The sequence below is a fragment of the Mus musculus genome, chromosome 4 (assembly GCF_000001635.26).
Source record: "Mus musculus strain C57BL/6J chromosome 4, GRCm38.p6 C57BL/6J".
Lineage (NCBI taxonomy): Eukaryota > Metazoa > Chordata > Mammalia > Rodentia > Muridae > Mus > Mus musculus.
This window is the reverse complement of record NC_000070.6, coordinates 111,969,612-111,989,122: the sequence shown is the minus strand read 5'-3', so window position 1 is coordinate 111,989,122 and position 19,511 is coordinate 111,969,612. Positions and strand designations below refer to the sequence as shown.

The 19,511-nt window shown below is 37.3% G+C and overlaps 1 protein-coding gene across 5 annotated transcripts; it reads right to left on the bottom strand.

Moving 5' to 3' along the window:
- Positions 1-862: 862 nt before the first annotated feature.
- Skint7 (selection and upkeep of intraepithelial T cells 7) lies at positions 863-16,199 on the bottom strand. 5 transcript variants are annotated; one of them, XM_011240555.1, is made up of 8 exons: positions 16,007-16,199; positions 11,627-11,704; positions 8,673-9,020; positions 7,133-7,188; positions 6,907-7,033; positions 4,945-5,052; positions 4,250-4,372; positions 863-1,193 (listed from the first exon to the last, which is right to left on the bottom strand). In XM_011240555.1, the coding sequence occupies exons 2-8, from the start codon at positions 11,700-11,702 to the stop codon at positions 943-945; spliced, it is 1,089 nt and encodes a 362-aa protein (XP_011238857.1). In that variant the 5' UTR covers positions 11,703-11,704; positions 16,007-16,199; the 3' UTR covers positions 863-942. The 5 variants fall into 5 exon arrangements, with proteins under 5 accessions (XP_011238857.1, NP_001136247.1, XP_006503235.1 ...); NM_001142775.1 differs by having other exon boundaries at positions 900-1,193; positions 6,907-7,188; positions 16,007-16,196; XM_006503172.2 differs by lacking the exon at positions 863-1,193 and adding an exon at positions 2,887-4,148 and having other exon boundaries at positions 6,907-7,188.
- Between the last annotated feature and the right edge of the window lie 3,312 nt (positions 16,200-19,511).

The following is a 19,511-nucleotide window of genomic DNA, read 5'->3' as shown; positions in this document are numbered from 1 at the left end:
TATATGCTCAGGAGAGGTATTGCTGGATCTTCCGGTAGTATTATGTCCAATTTTCTGAGGAACCTCCAGACTGACTTCCAGAGTGGTTGTACAAACTTGCATTCCCACCAGTAATGGAGGAGTGTTCTCTTTCTCCACATCCTCGCCAGCACCTGCTGTCACCTGATGTGACTGCGCTCTGGCTGTGACATCTGTCACCCCATTGTTCGCCAGGGTTGATTCGGCTGATCTTGCTGGCTAGGCAGGTGTCCCCTTCCTCCCTCACTGCTACATCTGCGTCCCTCCTGAAGCTGCGCACTAGGTCGAAGAGAACGACCTTCCCCCAATAGAGGAGGGCCGGTCTTCGGTCAAGGGTATATGAGTAGCTGTGCTACCCTGCTAGAACCGCCAAACAAGCTCACGGGTGCATATTACTTTTAGCTTCAGAAGTTATCATGTATATTAAAGAGGCATTTAACTATTATAAATTATTTTGATGACTTAAAAATGTCAATACTGATTTGTACATTTTAAAATAAATTTTATTAATTTAATAAAAATAAACAATATTTTTTAAAAGATGTAATTAAATCTAAACCAGTAGGGTATCTCAGTCATGACTTTTCTCACATTTTTTTCTTTTTAGTAAGATTGTTGTTAACATTTAATATTGTAATTTAATTATATTTTTCTTTTTACTTTCTTCCCTTCAAACATCCCCATAAATTCCTCACTAATGTCCTTCAAAGGCAAGGTCTCATTTTTCAATAATTTTTATTGCATGGACATATATATATATATATATATATATATATATATATATATATATATATATACATAATAAATATAATAATATATTCCCAAATATAACTTGTTTGGCTTGTATAATGTGACTTGTATGTATGTTTTCAGGGCTAATGTTTTGACACTGGACAGTCAGTTGGAGGCTCTTCCTTGTGGAAATCACTTCTCCTGCTCCCAGCTTTTTCCTGTTTTTTTTCTATATAGGCTTGAGGTTTCATGGGCTTTTCCCAGTCTTGGTTGGTCCATGATGCCATCCTTGTTCTTCTCCCATTTAGTCAGACTTGTGAATTGAAATTGTATGAATAAGAGAATGATTGGCAAGGCAAAACATATTGTCAGAAAAAGTATCACAAACAGCAATTCAGTTATCCAGTTGTTGTATAAGGGAAACTGAGGATCTGAAAGAGAGACTAAAGAAGGTGACACAATTAGGAAACAAGTGAGATAGGTTCAACTTTTTTTTTTTTTTTTTTAGAGACAAGGTTTCTCTGTGTGGCCGTGGCTGTCCTGGAACTCACTCTGTAGACCAGGCTGGCCTCGAACTCAGAGATCCGCCTGCCTCTGCCTCCCAAGTGCTGGGATTAAAGGCGTGCACTACCATGCCCAGTTAGGTTCAACTTTTTAAAACGACATTTAGTATTCCTTTGCATGCAATCAAATGTCTTTAACTAGCGCTGAGTACTGTGATGCACACTTATATAGTCAACAGTTAGGAAGCTGAGGCACTCAGGAAGCCACAACAATAGGTCTTTTAAGCAAGATCTGAACAATGAAAACCTCATCCCACATGCCAACATAGTTGGCAGAGATCCCTCAAGGCCCTACCCCTAAATTAAGAGCTGCAGGCTATTGTTGTCTGCAGAAAGAAAAAAAAAATCAGTCTTCTACAAAGAGAAGCTTCTGATAAGTTTATCAAATACCAAATGCTTACCCCAAAATACATATACATATAAGCAACACTTAGTGAACTCAGCAGATTATATTTATGTATTATATATAAACATATATGTATTAAGAACCAGTAATTATTAATGAACAAAAGATCATAAATTTAAGATGTTGAAGGTCTGTTCACAAGAGGATTTCAAGTGGGAGAGAAAAAAAGGAAAATGATATAATTATAGTAGTCATGTATGAAACTCTGAAGAAAAAGAACATTTACATTTAATAAATAAACAAAAAATACAAATCTGAAGTGCATATGGCACCACAAAGTTATTCAAAATGGGCCAAAAGATCTTAGCTGGGTGTGGTGGTGCACGTCTTTAATCCCAGCACTTGGGAGGCAGAGGCAGGTGGATTTCTGAGTTTGAGGCCAAACTGTTCTACAAAGTGAGTTCCAGGACAGCCAGCACTATACAGAGAGACCCTGTCTCGAAAAAAAAAAAAAAAATAGAGAGCGATGATACCGTAATGAAAACAATGTAGTACTGACATAAAAACAGATTGATTTATCAATGGAACAAAAGAGAGAGCCTAGAAACACACCCATGTATTTGTAATCAATTGAAGTTGACAAGGGCACCGTATATATGCAATGGAAACAGGATACTTTTGTCAGTGAATGGTCCTGGGAAAACTAGATGTCCACATTTAAAAGAAAAATGTCAAACCTCTGTATTATGTCACATACCAAAATATCAAGTCAATAGATTAAACAAGTAAAGATTGGCATATGCCTCCACAATGAGTTCTTGAACACAACAGCAAAAACAGACAAAAGAAGCAAAACTAGGAGAAACTACTGGAAAAAAAAAGTTTTTGGAAAACAAAGAAAATAAGCCCGAAAGAAAAGAAAACTACTGAAATGGGGGGATAAGAAACTTACTTCTTTTTTTTTTCAAAAAATTTTTATTAGATATTGCCTCATTTACATTTCAAATGGGGGGATAAGAAACTTACTTCTTTTTTTTTTCAAAAATTTTTTATTAGATATTGCCTCATTTACATTTCAAACACTATCCTGAAAGTCCCCTATACCCTCCCCGTGCCCTGCTCCCTAATCCACTCACTCCCACTTCCTGGCCCTAGCATTCCCCTATTCTGGGGCATATATTCTTCACAAGATCAAATCCGTCTCTCTCTCTCTCTCTCTCTCTCTCTCTCTCTCTCTCTCTCTCTCTCTCTCTCTGTGTGTGTGTGTGTGTGTGATCAAACTTAATACATATGAAACACACAACTCAATACCAAGTGCTCCCTCTTCCATTGCTAATGATGGGCAAATTATTGCACTTTAGTAGTTACTTACAGAGTTATACATACACTCAACATATAATCCAGCTCAATTTACAATTTTTGCTTCCAAAGTAATTTCTGCAATCCCTGTGTATTCAGAAAATTTAAAAACTCATTTATAATCAGGAATAATTTAGAAGCTGAGATGTTCTTTGTCCTAGTCTTTGTCTCCTTACATTTTCTTCTACAGAATATTTAGGAGAAAGAAGCATTTAGTTGAATGCAAATGTTTGGAGGAGTTTGGGGTTTGGGGTTTCGTTTGGTTTGATTTAATCTTAACTTGGTTTTGTGTGTTTATATTTTGAATAACAATGTACTTATTTCAACTGCCCAATAATGTACAGAGTTCCTTTATCTCCCCTGGTTTTATAAATTCCAAGGTTTGATGCTGTAATTTTCAGTGGAGATATTTGACATACCTCTCTATATATATTCTTTTCTAGAGCCTATCTAGCAAGATAATGGGAAATGAAGAAATAAAGAAAGACTTGCTGGAACCCCTAGAACTTTAAATTTCTCACTTCTGCTTGGACAGTCATGCTAAAAACAATGAAATTAAATAAAATTATGAACATTTTCATTGCTCTGATTAGAGATAACTTTTCTCTACATGAATTTCCCTATATGCCTCTAAATAATGGAGACCTGCCAAAGCATCAAAGGCAATTAGTATAATTATATCAATCATTAATTCCCTTTTAAATAATGGCCACATCTTATTAGAAATGCACCCATAGAAAGATTTCAAAGTTTTATAAATCTTCTTAAAGGGCCTATTTGCTTAGGATATTTATTAGCAGTGGAAATTATTGGAAAATGTTAATATCAAAAATGCTACAATGTAATTGTGAGTCCCAAATAGACTCTAAAACTTGACTTTGTGTCATGGATTCATACTGACAATTAAGTGACACCAACACTTAAATTATTGAAAGCGATTAACTGGACATTGATCATATTTTCTGGTCATGTATTTGTTTTTCTGTTTGTGGCAGAAGGAGCAGGAAGCTCTGATGTCTAGCACAGCTGGAACGACTGTGGAATCAATGAGAGCAGCTCCAGTCCTTGACATCTGCAATTTTAATACTGGAAAATGGTCCTGTGAGATGTCATCAAAAGCACAGGTTCTCCTAATAGTGATGAAATACTCACATAACTAAATCTCCAAGAAACAATTTTTTGGGAAAATGAGATCAACTTAGGGATATACCACCACTATTAGTTCATTTACCTCTGCTGCGGTGAGGTAAATATATTGCAAAGAATGTTCCAGTACAGAATAATAAATGCACTATTTGAACAGGCCAGGAGGTCACCACACAAAAACATTTAGACAGGCATCCAGATGCACACCCTAGAACAGAGAAGGGTAGAATATACAATGAGGAGTACATGATTGTAGTATATTAACCTACAGGCAACTAACTTCTATCTCATGCCCTCTTGATCTAGTTAGCAGAGATCCATCTGAAAGTTTGGTTTGTAGCTAGTGGCAAGACAGAATGGGGTAAAGTTGCTGTACCAGGAGATCTATATTGGAAGCAGCACAAGCTGAGTCTATTCATTTTGAGCTTAACAACTTCTGAAAACGGAAATTATTCCTTTTATTTTAAAATTTTAATTTTTCATGTATTTTATTACTTCATTGCATGCTCCATTAGAGCTATAAAAGTGACTATAGGTTAATATACTAAAAGGCCATAAGGCATGTCACTAGACACATCCCTAAAAATAGTCATGTCTTGGGAATCTCAATGTTATCAATGTGAAATTCAACATTTCTAAGATGAAAAAATGTCATGAGTCTGCTTGTGACAAGCATCACATTGGAAGATCCATGTCATCTAGCTTTACCTAACACCCGCATGGCTTGAAATCAAATTTCTTAAGGATACTTTCATTATTCTACCTTCGTCATATAATTACCTGTTCTCCAGTAAAAGCAGATTATATATAGAATATATACAGAGAGCATTATCCATACAATGGAAGCTAAACTTTCCATCCAAATACGGTCCCGATTAAAGAGTTCATCTAAAAGAAAGGACAGAATATCTTAAAGCCAATACGAACACTATAAGCAGCATCAATCATTTGGAAAATTGTTAATCCTAAATATTCTTCTTCCCCTTTAAGTACTGGAATCTCATGTCTATGAGGTATTCATTATGCAATGTCCCTGTGTCAGATTCAGTATTTTACTACATATTAAACATATCTGGAAGTCTCTAATCTCTGCAGAATTTGTAGAATCTCTCTCTCTCTCTCTCTCTCTCTCTCTCTCTCTCTCTCTCACACACACACAGAGAGAGAGAGAAAGAGAGAGAGAGAGAGAGAGAGAGAGAGAGAGAGAGAGAGGGAGGGAGGGAGGGAGGGAGAGAGAGAGAGAGAGAGAGAGAGAGAGAGAGAGAGAGAGAGAGAGAAAGCAGGGTTTCACTGTACCCTAGACTGTCCTCAAATGCTTCATCATCCTTACCTCAAGGTTTACAGGTATGTGACTTCATACCTACCTTTAATTTGTGAATTTTGATGTGATCCCAGAAAACTTTCCTACATATGCACACATAGACAAGGAAATATTTATTTTTCTATTTGTTTTCAAATCTGCTAAGGAGAGAGAGAGAGAGAGAGAGAGAGAGAGAGAGAGAGAGCCTTTGCTCTTGGTATAAAAAACAATGATTTCCTGATGTGAGATGTGAAATCTAAGTTACATATAGCCCATGCTCAAAACATTGTCCTAGAATCATCCTTATCAGAGCCTTGTTAGCCAAAGATAATTTTTATATACACTATATACAAGTTCTTTCTGATTTGTCTTTGCCAATCACATATTACACCTCCAAAGGGCAAACAAAAGTAAGCAGTGTGCACTTTAGTTGCATATGTTACTACTGATTTTCCAGGCTTCTTTCAACTATCATTCAGCATTATAATCAAATGTAAGAATATTACTGATTATTATTTAAGAATGGTAAAAGCTTTTTGCTTAAATCCATTAGGATTCATAATGTAAAAATAAATAAATAAATAAATAAATAAATAAATAAATAAATAAATAAACAAACAAACAAAGCCATACAAGTTGGCAACAGGCACACGGGCACAATGCCACATACCTTTCATCGCAGCACTCTAGGAGCATAGACAGGAATATCTGAGTATATTCAAAGCCAGCCTAGAAAATTATGCAAGTTATAGGCCAGCCAGGGCTACATGGTGAGATTTTTTTCTCAAAATCAAAAATAAACAAATAGACAAAAATTTAAAAAATCATTAAGTTGAATGTGCAGTAAGTAAAACTGCTTGCCACAAAAGCTTGAGGACCCATGTTTAAACTCTGAAACCCAATGTAGGAGGAAAAAATGCTAACTCAAGAAAGTTGTCCTCTGACCTTTACACACGCACCATCATGTATGCTCACATGTGCATAGATACACATACACACACACACACACACACACACACACATACACACACACACAACTAAATGAAATAAAAATTTAAAACATGATGTAAATTATATATTCATTTCCTAGATACATATACATAACAGATAAAAACATAGATAAAATATAAACAAGATAAAACATAAATAACATTAATAAAAGTAGACAAATATATCAACAACATTCTTAGTTATCAAAAATATAGCTTATTCAATTTACACAAAAATATTATGTCTACTGAAATAACTCTCAATGGCCATCAAGGTATTTTTATTATAGAATGTCATTGTCTGCTGGTCTTCTGAAACTCTCATCATACCACATGACAATACCTGTCTTACTTAAAGAACTCCATAGTAAAATAAGCCTTTTTAATGTTAATTGCCTCCTTATTTTTGTCTTTGTTTCCCAATTAACAGCCAAGCCAGATGACAGTACTCACTTGCTAGAATGATACTTGTTTGCTTCTCTTCACCTGTTACAGGGTTGAAAATACAGCAAATGATGCTGCCATGTGACATGTTTGTGAGGAGAAGAGTCATCTTCATATAGAAAAATCTGGCTTCATCCTGTGAATATGATTTTAATGAGTGCGGAAGTGTTGCCCCCTTACTATCTCTCCACTCCATTTGGGGCCTTGGGAACCACCCTCCTGAATTACACTCCACCATGACTCCATCAGCATCAGGAGCCTGAACATGTATCTCTGTCTCCAATCCAACTGCTGGAGAAAATGAGAAAAAAATACAATGAGGGTACTGTGTTGAAGTTGAATTGACAATTTCAAGGATTAAAAAAAAACAAAAACAAAAACAAAACAAAAAACAGAACAAACAAACAAACAATAGTTTGTTCTATAATCTCAGAACTTTGGTGACTTAATACAATATTTGATTTACAAGTTAGAGTAACCAGTTAGCATTTGATGTCTATCCACTGCATAGTGTATTTTTTAGTTGGCTACATGATTTTTGCTCATTACTATAATCTTTTAGTATTTTCTGAGACAGCATCTTCAACAAATGTATCTGGGGAAACTGGATGTTCACATACAGAATTAAGTTAGACTAGAATTTATCACCTTGCACAAAAATTAATTTCAAGTAGATCAAAAATATAAACATGAAACCAGGAAAAACAAAGAAAGTATAGCCAATATGCTATATGATAGAGGCTTAGAAAACACTTCTTCATTACTACCTCATTTCCCCAGGAATTAAGGTTAATGTTTGATGAATGGACATTTATGAAACTAAAAAGCTTCTGCACAGATAAAGAAACAATCAACTAGGTGATAAGAAAGAATCTTTGTCAGCAATACATCTGACAGGGAATTCATATAAACAATGAATAAAGAACTTATGAAAGGAAGGAAGGAAGGAAGGAAGGAAGAAAGAGGAAGGAAGGAAGGAAGGAAGGAAGGAAGGAAGGAAGGAAGGAAGGAAGGAAGGAACAAACGAATGAATGAACAAACAAAGGATCCTTTCAAAACAATAAGTCTGGGACCTGAACAAAAGTTTTGAAACAAAGAGAAATAAATAGTAAATAAAATCTCAAAGAAACAAAAAGTTTATCATCCTTGAAAATTTAGGAAATGCAAATCAAATCAGCTTTGAGATTTGATCTTACTCCATATAAACGACAAAGATTTAAAAAACAAAAAAAACAAAAAACAAAAAAATAAACCAACAGGACCAAATGCTGAAGCAGGGAGGGGGAGGGAGCAGGGGGGACGGGGGATGGTAACCCTGGTTCATATCACTGGTAGGATTGAAACTGGTGCATTCATTTTAGTAATCAGTATGGAGAATTCTCAAAGATAAAAGTAAATCTACCTTATATTCAGGGTATGTCACTTGTTAGCATGTGACCCAATAAGAGGTATATCAGAGGGTTTGGAGGGGAAAATATGAAGAAAATAATTATGTAAATTCACTATAATTTCAAAAAAACAAAAGAAATTTTTCAAAAGGAACTATGATATCATTGGAGCTAGCAGAAGACAATGACTAGTTTATATAGATGCCTCAATGTTTCAGTGTTATCTTAAAAATAAATATATTATTTATATTAGATAAATAATAAAACTTTAGTGCTTATAAACTTAAAATATGAAAAAAGAAAACCAAACATCACGACATAATTAGCATGTAATTCCATTTATTGGGCACAAAGACACTGGTATACTGTGCTCCACAAACAACTTACCTGTCACATTGAGGTTCATGATAGCCGCATCAATGAAGCCACTACCATTAAATGAACATTGGTAAGGTCCATCATCCAAAATGTTTATATTATGAATTCGGAGGGACACTTTGCCTTCTCCAATGGCCTCCTTCACAAACTCTGTACGATTTGCATATTCAGGAGCAGCTTCTTCACTCATTTTATGGCCACCTCTGTATAGGTAAACAGGTTGGGAATGGCCACTCCTGAACCAGCGTACCTCCATATGCATCACACTGTGTGGTGGGATCACCTGGCAGCTGAGCTCAGCCTGGCCTCCTACTCTAGCTAACAGGTGTCTTGTGGGAGTAGTTACCCTCAGTTTCTCTGTGGAAGAACAAAAAATACCAAAATAAGTCTGATGCCATGACCCCCTCTCTGTATATACTCTGTTTTTAAAAATACATGCTAAACACTGCCTATTTTACCTAGCTGATCCAAATGTTCAGCTCTGACTATATTCCCAGTAGATCATCAATATTTTATTTTATTTTTTTTTCCATTTTTATTAGGTATTTAGCTCATTTACATTTCCAATGCTATACCAAAAGTCCCCCATACCCACCCACCCCCACTCCCCTACCCACCCACTCCCCCTTTTCGGCCCTGGCGTTCCCCTGTACTGGGGCATATAAAGTTTGCGTGTCCAATGGGCCTCTCTTTCCAGTGATGGCCGACTAGGCCATCTTTTGATACATATGCAGCTAGAGTCAAGAGCTCAGGGGTACTGGTTAGTTCATAATGTTGTTCCACCTATAGGGTTGAAGATCCCTTTAGCTCCTTGGGTACTTTCTCTAGCTCCTCCATTGGGAGCCCTGTGATCCATCCATTAGCTGACTGTGAGCATCCACTTCTGTGTTTGCTAGGCCCCGGCATAGTCTCACAAGAGACAGCTACATTTGGGTCCTTTCAGTAAAATCTTGCTAGTGTATGCAATGGTGTCAGCATTTGGATGCTGATTATGGGGTGGATCCCTGGATATGGCAGTCTCTAGATGGTCCATCCTTTCATCTCAGCTCCAAACTTTGTTTCTGTAACTCCTTCCATGGGTGTTTTGTTCCCACTTCTAAGGAGGGGCATAGTGTCCACACTTCAGTCTTCATTTTTCTTGAGTTTCATGTGTTTAGGAAATTGTATCTTATATCGTGGGTATCCTAGGTAAGACAAAAAGACCACCAACAGACTGGGAAAGGATCTTTACCTATCCTAAATCAGATAGGGGACTAATATCCAACATATATAAAGAACTCAAGAAGGTGGACTTCAGAAAATTAAATAACCCCATTAAAAAATGGGGATCAGAACTGAACAAAGAATTCTCACCTGAGGAATACCGAATGGCAGAGAAGCACCTGAAAAAATGTTCAACATCTTTAATCATCAGGGAAATGCAAATCAAAACAACCCTGAGATTCCACCTCACACCAGTGAGAATGGCTAAGATCAAAAATTCAGGTGACAGCAGATGCTGGCGTGGATGTGGCGAAAGAGGAACACTCCTCCATTGTTGGTGGGATTGCAGGCTTGTACAACCACTCTGGAAATCAGTCTGGCGGTTCCTCAGAAAATTGGACATAGTACTACCGGAGGATCCAGCAATACCTCTCCTGGGCATATATCCAGAAGAAGCCCCAACTGGTAAGAAGGATACATGCTCCACTATGTTCATAGCAGCCTTATTTATAATAGCCAGAAACTGGAAAGAACCCAGATGCCCCTCAACAGAGGAATGGATACAGAAAATGTGGTACATCTACACAATGGAGTACTACTCAGCTATTAAAAAGAATGAATTTATGAAATTCCTAGCCAAATGGATGGACCTGGAGAGCATCATCCTGAGTGAGGTAACACATTCACAAAGGAACTCACACAATATGTACTCACTGATAAGTGAATATTTTATTTTTTGAAAACACAATACTATTCCATTGTACCTTACAGATATACTGTAGATGATTGTAGAGCAGAAAGCACTAACAATTTGTTTCCCTATTTAAAAAAAAATGGAGATAGAATCTGCCTGATGCAACTATTTTGAAACTTCACACTATATCGAGCCTTAGAATTAGTCATTTGCTGGGAACTGTGGTGGAATTCCTCAGAGAAACACCTTACATCAGAAGAGATTTGCTTTAGCTCCTGGTTTCCTAGTTGTCTCACTTTTATGGAGCTACAATGAATTTCAGATTCCCAGGGTTTGGTTTTTTCAGCATTTTTCTTATTATAACACTAGAATGATGAATTTCTGCTTCTTAGATGCAGAAGGAGTCATGTGGAATTGAATCTTAGATTCCATGCACAGAAAATAATTGAGTAGAAAAGAATAAATAAGTTATCTTCAAGTACCTTCCTTTAGCTGAGATTAATGCTGAGCTCTGCCTTCATAAAGAAGCTCTAAGTTTGAGGGTGTGTTCACTAATGCAGAAATTCATAGCTGGTCAGGATGATGGGACTGAGAACTTCTCTGCATCAAATGGGACATTTATATCATTCCCTTCAAGGTTCTAATAATATTGAAGCAGTAGGGGCCGAATGAATAAAGAGAGAGATCATGATGTGCAGGAAAAATAATCCTCTGGATATAACAGATGTTGTACTCATGCAGCCATGGAAACTGTGGTCATAAATACAATCATGGCACACTATCAAATCCATCAGTAATTCCTCATGCTCAGAGAGGGGGTCAAGAGCCCCCACACATGCCAGAGGATCTGTTGGAACTAATTGGTTTCTAGGGTAAGGAATATCACTTTTTTCAGTAGTGTAGGAGTGAGACTTGCTTAGAAGAAGGGATTTAGCAGAAGAAAGGGTGTGTGAACAGGGAAAGGAAGTGAACACAACTTAAATTTACTATGCATATGTATGAAATCACAAAGGAAAATTTGAAACGACTTTAAAAGAATTTTATTTTAAACAAATAGACTTCTTACCTGAAGATACTACCACTTGCAGAAAAAGAAAGTACACACAGAATCCAGAAAAGCAAAAGAACTCAGGCTTCATCATATCTGCAAATGATGCCAGAAAGAGGTCAGAAGCAATGAAACATGGGGCATGCATTATCTATGTAGGCAGATGTTCTTCATAACTATAAATGGGGTCAAACTTATTGTATTTACTTTGAAATAGTAAGGCTTTCCCGTATTTGAGAGAATGTCTCTGTCTTGATACATCATTCTGATCAGGAGAGGTCTTCTCAGTACCTTTATCCCACTGCCTCAAACTCTTCTATTTTATCATGTTCTGTGGTATGAGTTTGTCTAGACAGGTGGTAGACCCTAGGAAAAACCTGTAGGAAGTAGTTCTGATGCTTTGATCAGAGATCTGCCTGTGAACTCTGAAGGTCCTGTTCCCAATTGCTTCTTGATCAATCAATAAAGATGCTAGCAGCCAATGGCTAGAAGGAAGACAGAACTTATGGGTTCTTGCAGGCTGGCTAGAATATGCAGGAGGAAAATTAGATCTGCCATGCTTTGGAGGGAGAAAAAGCCACCAGCCTTGTGATATCTTCAACAGAGTGGCCATTGGCCACTTCCCCAACTGAGCCTAGGATAGCAAGTGGAAGATTAGAAATGCAACTAAGATGAGGGAAGATTTAGAGATGTTGAGCTGGCAGTAAGGGTAACTGAGCAAGTAAGCTGAGGGCAAATTCAAAGATGTTGAGCTAGGAGTGAAGGTAAGGGCAGGTTAGCCACAGGAGACTTAGATGTTTCCAGGCATTGAGCTAAAAAGCATATTAAAATAAGTGTAGTTTTGTGTGTGTGTGTGTGTGTGTGTGTTTGTGTGTGTGTGTGTGTGTGTGTGTGTGTGTGTGTGTGTGTGTGTGTGTGTGTGTGTGTGTTTCATCCACAGATCAGGTGTGACTCTAGTAGAGTGGTCTGCCCAGAACTTAAAGTGGGGTAGTAGAAACTACTAGCTACAAAATCCTTCCTTATTATGCTGCTAAATTGATATAATCTTTAACTGACTACTAATGACTTATCCTAGGACTCACAGAATAATATGTCCAATCATCATCTCAGAAGCTTCTATTTTCAGTAGATAGTGATTAAGACAGATAATTACAACTGGCCAAAGTACAAAAAAAATATGATACTGAAAATGATTAGCACTGAAGGTACATATATTACTAATGGTTCACCCTCCCAGGGCCCAAGGATGATTTGTTAAGGGGCTTCAGAAACAGTATAGTAATCAGAGGTAGTGGATGATTAAAAGTAAACATCTTCTAGACACACTAGGGCAGATGCACTTATGACACTATGCATGAAACTTGCACACACACAATCCATGCCAAATGAAAAAGAAAGCTGGGCATACAATTTCACTCCTATCTTTAGAGCAATTGCTAATTATTAGCATCTGGGAAAAAAGGGGGGCTAGATTTCTCAAAGAGTATAAAGATTGGAAAGCTGACCACATTTCATGGGAAGACTATACATCCAAGAATATCTAGGTAGCATAAAATTGGTCTTCAAGGGTTTTAAAATAGACACAAAATTGTATTTTTAAAAAGGGATGGAAATGGGGTGGTTTTGGAGGTGAATATGATCAAAACTTATTGTACAAAAATGGAAACTCTCAAAGGAATAATAAATGCAAAGAAATGATAAATGGTAGATAGATAGATAGATAGATAGATAGATAGATAGATAGATAGATAGATAGATAGATAGGTAGATGATAAGGAAACATTGGAATTTGATAAATTTAAACATCAAATTTTCCTCTAAATTAGCACTTTAAGCAAAACCATAGTACATATTCAAATTTAATTTTAAAGAAATGATGAAGTCTTATATAAATGTAACTGAATCTTTGGATACAGCATATCAAAACAAATAAAATACTTCAAACTTAACTGGTATCCTGCGTTTTAGGTAAACACAAATCACCTTAAAGTCATAGGTATGAGTTTATTCACTGTGTTAGAATGACAAGTCAGTCTGCTAGCTAACAACAAAGAGACTTTCAGAAGACACATATATTAAAGATAAATTCAAGACTTTGTTAAAGCCTTAGCCATATGTTCTAGAGACGAGTCAAGATCAAGAGGAGAAAATCCTTATGGCCATGGAGATCATCAAAATATCTCTGCTACTAAATGAAAGTAGGAGGTCTGCTTGGCCTTTGTGTGGTGAATGTACACTAAAGCTAATGGTATATTTTCCATTTATCTGTCAAATAACACAAGTTATATAACCCTATTCCATCATATGACTTACACACATGCTATGGGTAGGTGATTGGTTGGCTTATTATCTGGAAGATCAGGTTTCAGCAAAACAGGAGACATAATAAGAAATGTAATTTCTAAGTGACTGGTATGATTCTGGAATCACCTTCCATTATCACATACAACTTTCAGAACAATTAATCTAATGATTGAATTTATTAAAGGTATTTATTCTTAAAAAAAAAAAAAACCAAAAAACAAAAACCAAACAAACAAACAAAAACTACTGCTCTTCCTATGAGATCACCTTCCTCCTTAGCTTCTTCTAGACTTTCCCTGATTCAACCACGGGGGTCCCCAGCTTCAATCCATTAGTTGTGTGTAAGTATCTATGTCTTTATATTCTAGCTGCTTGTTGGACCTCTCAGCAGACAGCCATGCTAGGCTCCATGCTAGGCTCCTAAACCATAGCATCTTTAATAGTGCCAGGCCTTGGAACTTCCCCTTGATCTGGATCCCAATTTCCCTCAGTCTCTTCTCCATTTATGTCCCAGCAGCTCTTTTAGGCAGGAACAATTCTGGGTCAGAATTTTTGAGTGTAGGATAGCAACCCCATCCTATCCACCACTTGATGCCCTGACATTCTACTGGAGGCAGATTCTACAAGTTCCTCTCCCCACTGTTGGGCATTTCATCTAAGGTCCCTCCCTTTGAGTCCTAGGCATCACTCACCTCCCAGGTCTCTGGTACATTCTAGAGGGACCTCCTACCTCCCTAGGTTTCCTTGACACTCAAGATCTCTCAATCACTAAGTCACCAACCAGGCAGCACACAGTAGCTGATTTCAGGCCCCTGACACATATATAGCAGAGGACTGCCTTGTCTGGCCTCAGTAAGAGAAGATACACTTAACCCTTGAGAGACATGAGGCCCCAGGGAGTCGAAAAGCCTAGTGGGCATGGAGGCAGGAGACATTCACTTGGAGAAGGGGGTGGAAGAATGGGATGAGGAACTGTTGGAGGAGGAACCGGGACGTGGATAACAACTGGACTATAAAAAAAGATTAAAGGTAAATTTTTTAAAAAATGTTTAGTAACATGCATGCACACACTAACCTTAGATTTTGGTGGGTTGCCCAAGGTCTTTGGAATAAAAATGAAGTCATTACAAAAAAAGAAAAAGAAAAAAGAAAACTACACAAGAAATAAATATACAAGAAATCTTGTGTCTAATATTGGTACATATTAAAAGCAAGTAGCTGGAAGTAACTATTTTTGACAATAAAATAGAGAAACAATCTATGGATAGGTATATACTATATGCATCAATAACAGGGGTAGATCATTTCTATAAGTGATAGATATCAATCTCTACAGGATTTGGGAGCATTCAGTATTCACAGATGAAATTGCTTTGTGTGTTATAATTGCAAGTACACAAATGTCTAAAAAATGCAAGTAATCATTATAAAAACATATCAGTGCTTTCCTAGGGACAAAGAAAAGGGAAAGGGAGGAATAGTCCTAAAAGCTCACCAACACAGTTTTGAGGTCACAGTTATATGTTATGTGGACTGTAGTGACAATTTCTTGATTATACATATATTTCTAAGACTTACAAATTATTTCTTTTAAACATAATACAGACTTCATTGCATTTCAGTTAACCTCATTGAATCTCTTTACAAAGAGTACCTTTTAAATAAACTAAGTATTAGTGATGATCTTTTGGTGAATATTTATGTGTATACTTTATCATGTATACCTTACTATATAACTTACAGTTAATAAACTGACCTCACTAACTGGAAACACCTCTATGGATGAGTATCATCAAGTCTAAAACATTGGCCTCACTATTTTTCTCTCTGATTCTTTAATTTATAGAACAGGCCATGGAAATAGTGTAATTTCTGAAATTCAGAGCACACTAACCCTTATCAGCCATCTTAACAATGAAATTTGAATACAAACTCTCTCTTTTGAAGGACCTAAATTCCTGTCAGATCTCTAAGCCCCATATATGATGAAGAACTGTCTAGCTATTAGCTACTAGAGTTAAAACCGTAAGACTAGACTTACAGAGGCAGGAACTACTCTTGTCTCCAAACATTATACATCCACAGATCACTTACTTGAGCTCCAGAATCTAGAAAGAATTTCTTTCCTGGTCCTTCTGTGCCTGTGGGTAGTTCAGCAAAGCTCCTTTATCAGTATTCACCTACACCTCCTCTAGCTCAGAGTTGGTGATCTCTCCAGGTTCAACCAGTTTCCTCCAGGGAGATATTTATCACCCTTGTTATTCTCAAATACACTGAGAAAACTGGGAGCTTTCTACTTTGCTTATTTCTATAAAAAGCATGTGAGCTCACACAGATATGCATCATGCACTACAGCACTACTGAGCTCTCTGTTGTTTGCAGTAGACCTGTTTCATCATGACTTGCTTGTCCGGTGATGATATCTGAGACAAGGAATGGCTGTTCACATATTTTCCCCTAAATTTTCCTTGAGAATTTTAGAAAACTAAAAGCAAATTTGTTTGTATTGATAGTCATGTACTTTTGAAATTACCATTTAAAATGTTATTTAGTTTTTTCCAACTACTTTGATACTTCTTAATACAAAATATGTTCCCTTTCTGATTATTTGCAATATTCAGTTTAATGAAGGTTATAAAATAGGACTGGTAATAACTGGAAAGAGAGCCCCACTGGACAGGCAAACTTTATATGCCCCAGTACAGGGGAACACCAGGGCCAAAAAATGGGAATGGGTGGGTAGGGGGGTGGGGGGGAGGGGGTGGGAGGCTTTTGGGATAGCATTGGAAATGTAATTGAGGAAAATACGTAATAAAAAATAAGAGAAAAAATAATAATAATTACCAAAGGCCTATAATAAATAGTAGGATTTTTATTGAAAATAAAATTTTTCATTCAATGTATTTTGATCAAAGTTCCCCTCCCTGAATTTCTCCAAAATCCTCCCTACCTTCATCCAACTTTACACTTTCTTTCTCTTTCTTCCTTCCTTCCTTCCTTCCTTCCTTCCTTCCTTCCTTCCTTTCTTTCTTTCTTTCTTTCTTTCTTTCTTTCTTTCTTCCTTCCTTCCTTTCTCTCTTTCTTTCTTTATTCCTTTCTTTCTCTTTCTCTCTTTCTTTTTTTCTTTCATTTTTATTTATTTTTTATTTTCTTTTTAATTTTATTTAATCTTTTCTTACAGTCCAGATTTACCCTTCTCTTAGTCTTTCCTTGACTATTCCACATCCCATACCTCCTCCCCTCTTAGTCTCCATGAGGATGTCCCTATCCTCCCACCCCCCACCACACCAGAATACCCCACCCCTTAGGACCTCCAGTCTCTTGAGGATTAGTTGCATCTTCTCTGACTGAGTCAAGATCCAGCAGTCCTCTGCTGTATATGCTTTGCGGGGCCTCATATCAGCTGGTGTATGTTGCCTGGTTAGTAACACAGTAACTGAGAGGTCTCAAGTATCTAGGTTAGTTGAGACTGCTGGTCCTCCTACAGGGTCACCCTTCTCAGCTTCTCCGAGCTTTTCCCTAATTCAACCACAGGGGTCAGCAGCTTCTGCCCATTGGTTGAGTGTAAATATCTCCACTGACTCTTTCAGCTGCTTGTTGGTTCTTTTGGAAGGTAGTGATAATAGGCCCCTTTTTGTGACCACACCATAGCCTCGGTTATATTGTCAGGCCTTGGGGCCTCCACTTAAGCTGGATCCCACTTTGGGCATGTCACTGGACCACCTTTTCCTCAGGCTCTCTCCATTTCTGTCCCTGTAATTCTTTCAGACAGGAAAAATTATGGGTCAGAGTTTTTGACTGTGGGAAGACAACCCCATCCCTCACTTCATGCCCTGTCTTTCTGCTGGAAGTGGACTTTACAAGTTCCCTCTCCCCACTGTAGGGAATTTTATCTACAGTCCCTCCCTTTGAATCCCGAGAGTCTTCTACTTCCCATGTCTCTGGTACATTCTGGATTGAACCCCCATGACCTACCTCCCAAAATTTGCTGTTTCCATTCTTTCTGTTGGCCAATATGGCTTCAGTCCTGTTTCCCATACCCAATGCCTGATCATGTTCCCCTCTTCCCCTCCCTGTCCCCTTTCCCACCCAGATGCCCCTCCATGATTGTTTTCTTCTTTTTCCCAAGTAGTATTGAGGCATCCTCACTTGGACATTAGGCTTGTTAACCTTTTTGGGTTCCATGGATTGTAACCTGGATATTCTGTACTTTTTTGGCTAATATCCACTTATTAGTGAGTACATAGTATGCATGTTATTTTGGTCTTAGATACCTCAAATATCAGGATGATATTTTCTAGTTCCATCCATTTTCCTGCAAAACTCTGAGAAGTATTCAATTGTGGAACATCGGGTTGTTTACAGCTTCTGGCTATCATAAACAAGGCCACTAAGAACATAGTAGAACACATGCCCCTGTGGCATGGTGGGGTATCTTTTGGGTATGTGCTCAAGAGTGGTATACCTGGGTTTTCAAGTAGATCATTTCCAATTTTCTGAGGAACCTCCAGATTGATTTCCAGAGTGGTTGTACCACTTTGCAATCCCACCACAAATGGAGGAGCATCCCTCTTTCTCCACATCCTCTCCAACATGTGTTGTCACCTGAGATTTTGATCCTAGCCATGCTGATTGGTGTAAGGTGGAATCTCAGGGTCATTTTGTTTGGCATTTCCCTGAATAATAAGGACTTTGAACCTTTCTTTAAGTGCTTCACAACCACTCAAATTTTTTCTGTTGTGAATTCTCTGTTTAGTTCTATACTCCATTTTTGACTGGGTTGTTTAGTTGATGTTGGGGTTTTGTGTGTGTGTGTGTGTGTGTGTGTGTGTGTGTGTGTGTGTGCGTGCGTGCGTGTGTGTGTTGTTGTTGTTGTTGTTGTTGTTGTTGTTCTTTGATTTTTGGTGTTTAGCTTCTTGAGTTATTTATATATTTTATATACTAGCCCTCTGTCAGATGTGGGGTTAGTGAAGATTTTTTTCCCAATCTGAAAGTTGCTGATTTTTCCCAGTGACTAGGTCCTTTGACTTGCAGATGCTTTCCAGTTTCATGAAGTCTCATTTATCAATTCTTTATCTTAGAGAGTGAGCTATTGGAGTTCTGTTAGGAAAGTTTCCCCTGTGCCAATGAGTTCAAGGCTCTTTCCCACTTTCTCTTCTATTAGATTCATTGTATCGGGTTTTATATTGAGGTATTGAGGTCCTTGATCCTTTTGGACTTCAGCTTTGTTCAAGGTGACAATTATGGGTCTATTTTCATATTTCTACATACAGTCAGCCAGTTAGAGAAGTACCATTTATTGAAGATGACAAATACTAAAAAAACAAATAGGGAAATATCAAATCGCAAACCATATTTAAAAAAAAATGTAAAGAAAGCTCAAGCAACACACATGCCATTAAAACAGAATATCATAATGTAAGGAAAAGACCAGTAAAACCAAAAAATAACCAAAGTGATATGAGAAAAAAAGTTTTAAAAAAATTAGCATTCAGTTCATTTTATGTTAGCCATCTACTTCTAGGCATGGTGTCTAACCTTAATTATAGTACTCGATTTTATAATTTTTTTCCTTTACAAGCATAATCTCAATTGGAGA

Coding starts and splice junctions, on each gene's coding strand:
- Skint7 (NM_001142775.1), bottom strand. CDS start 11,702: ATGATGAAGCCTGAGTTCTTTTGCTTTTCTGGATTCTGTGTGTACTTT. Junction 5,053..6,906: donor AACAAGTATCATTCTAGCAA/GTGAGTACTGTC, acceptor CCTTTCTTTTAG/ATGAACTCTTTAATCGGGAC. Junction 4,373..4,944: donor CTGCTTTTACTGGAGAACAG/GTAATTATATGA, acceptor TCTCTGTTCTAG/GGTGTGCATCTGGATGCCTG.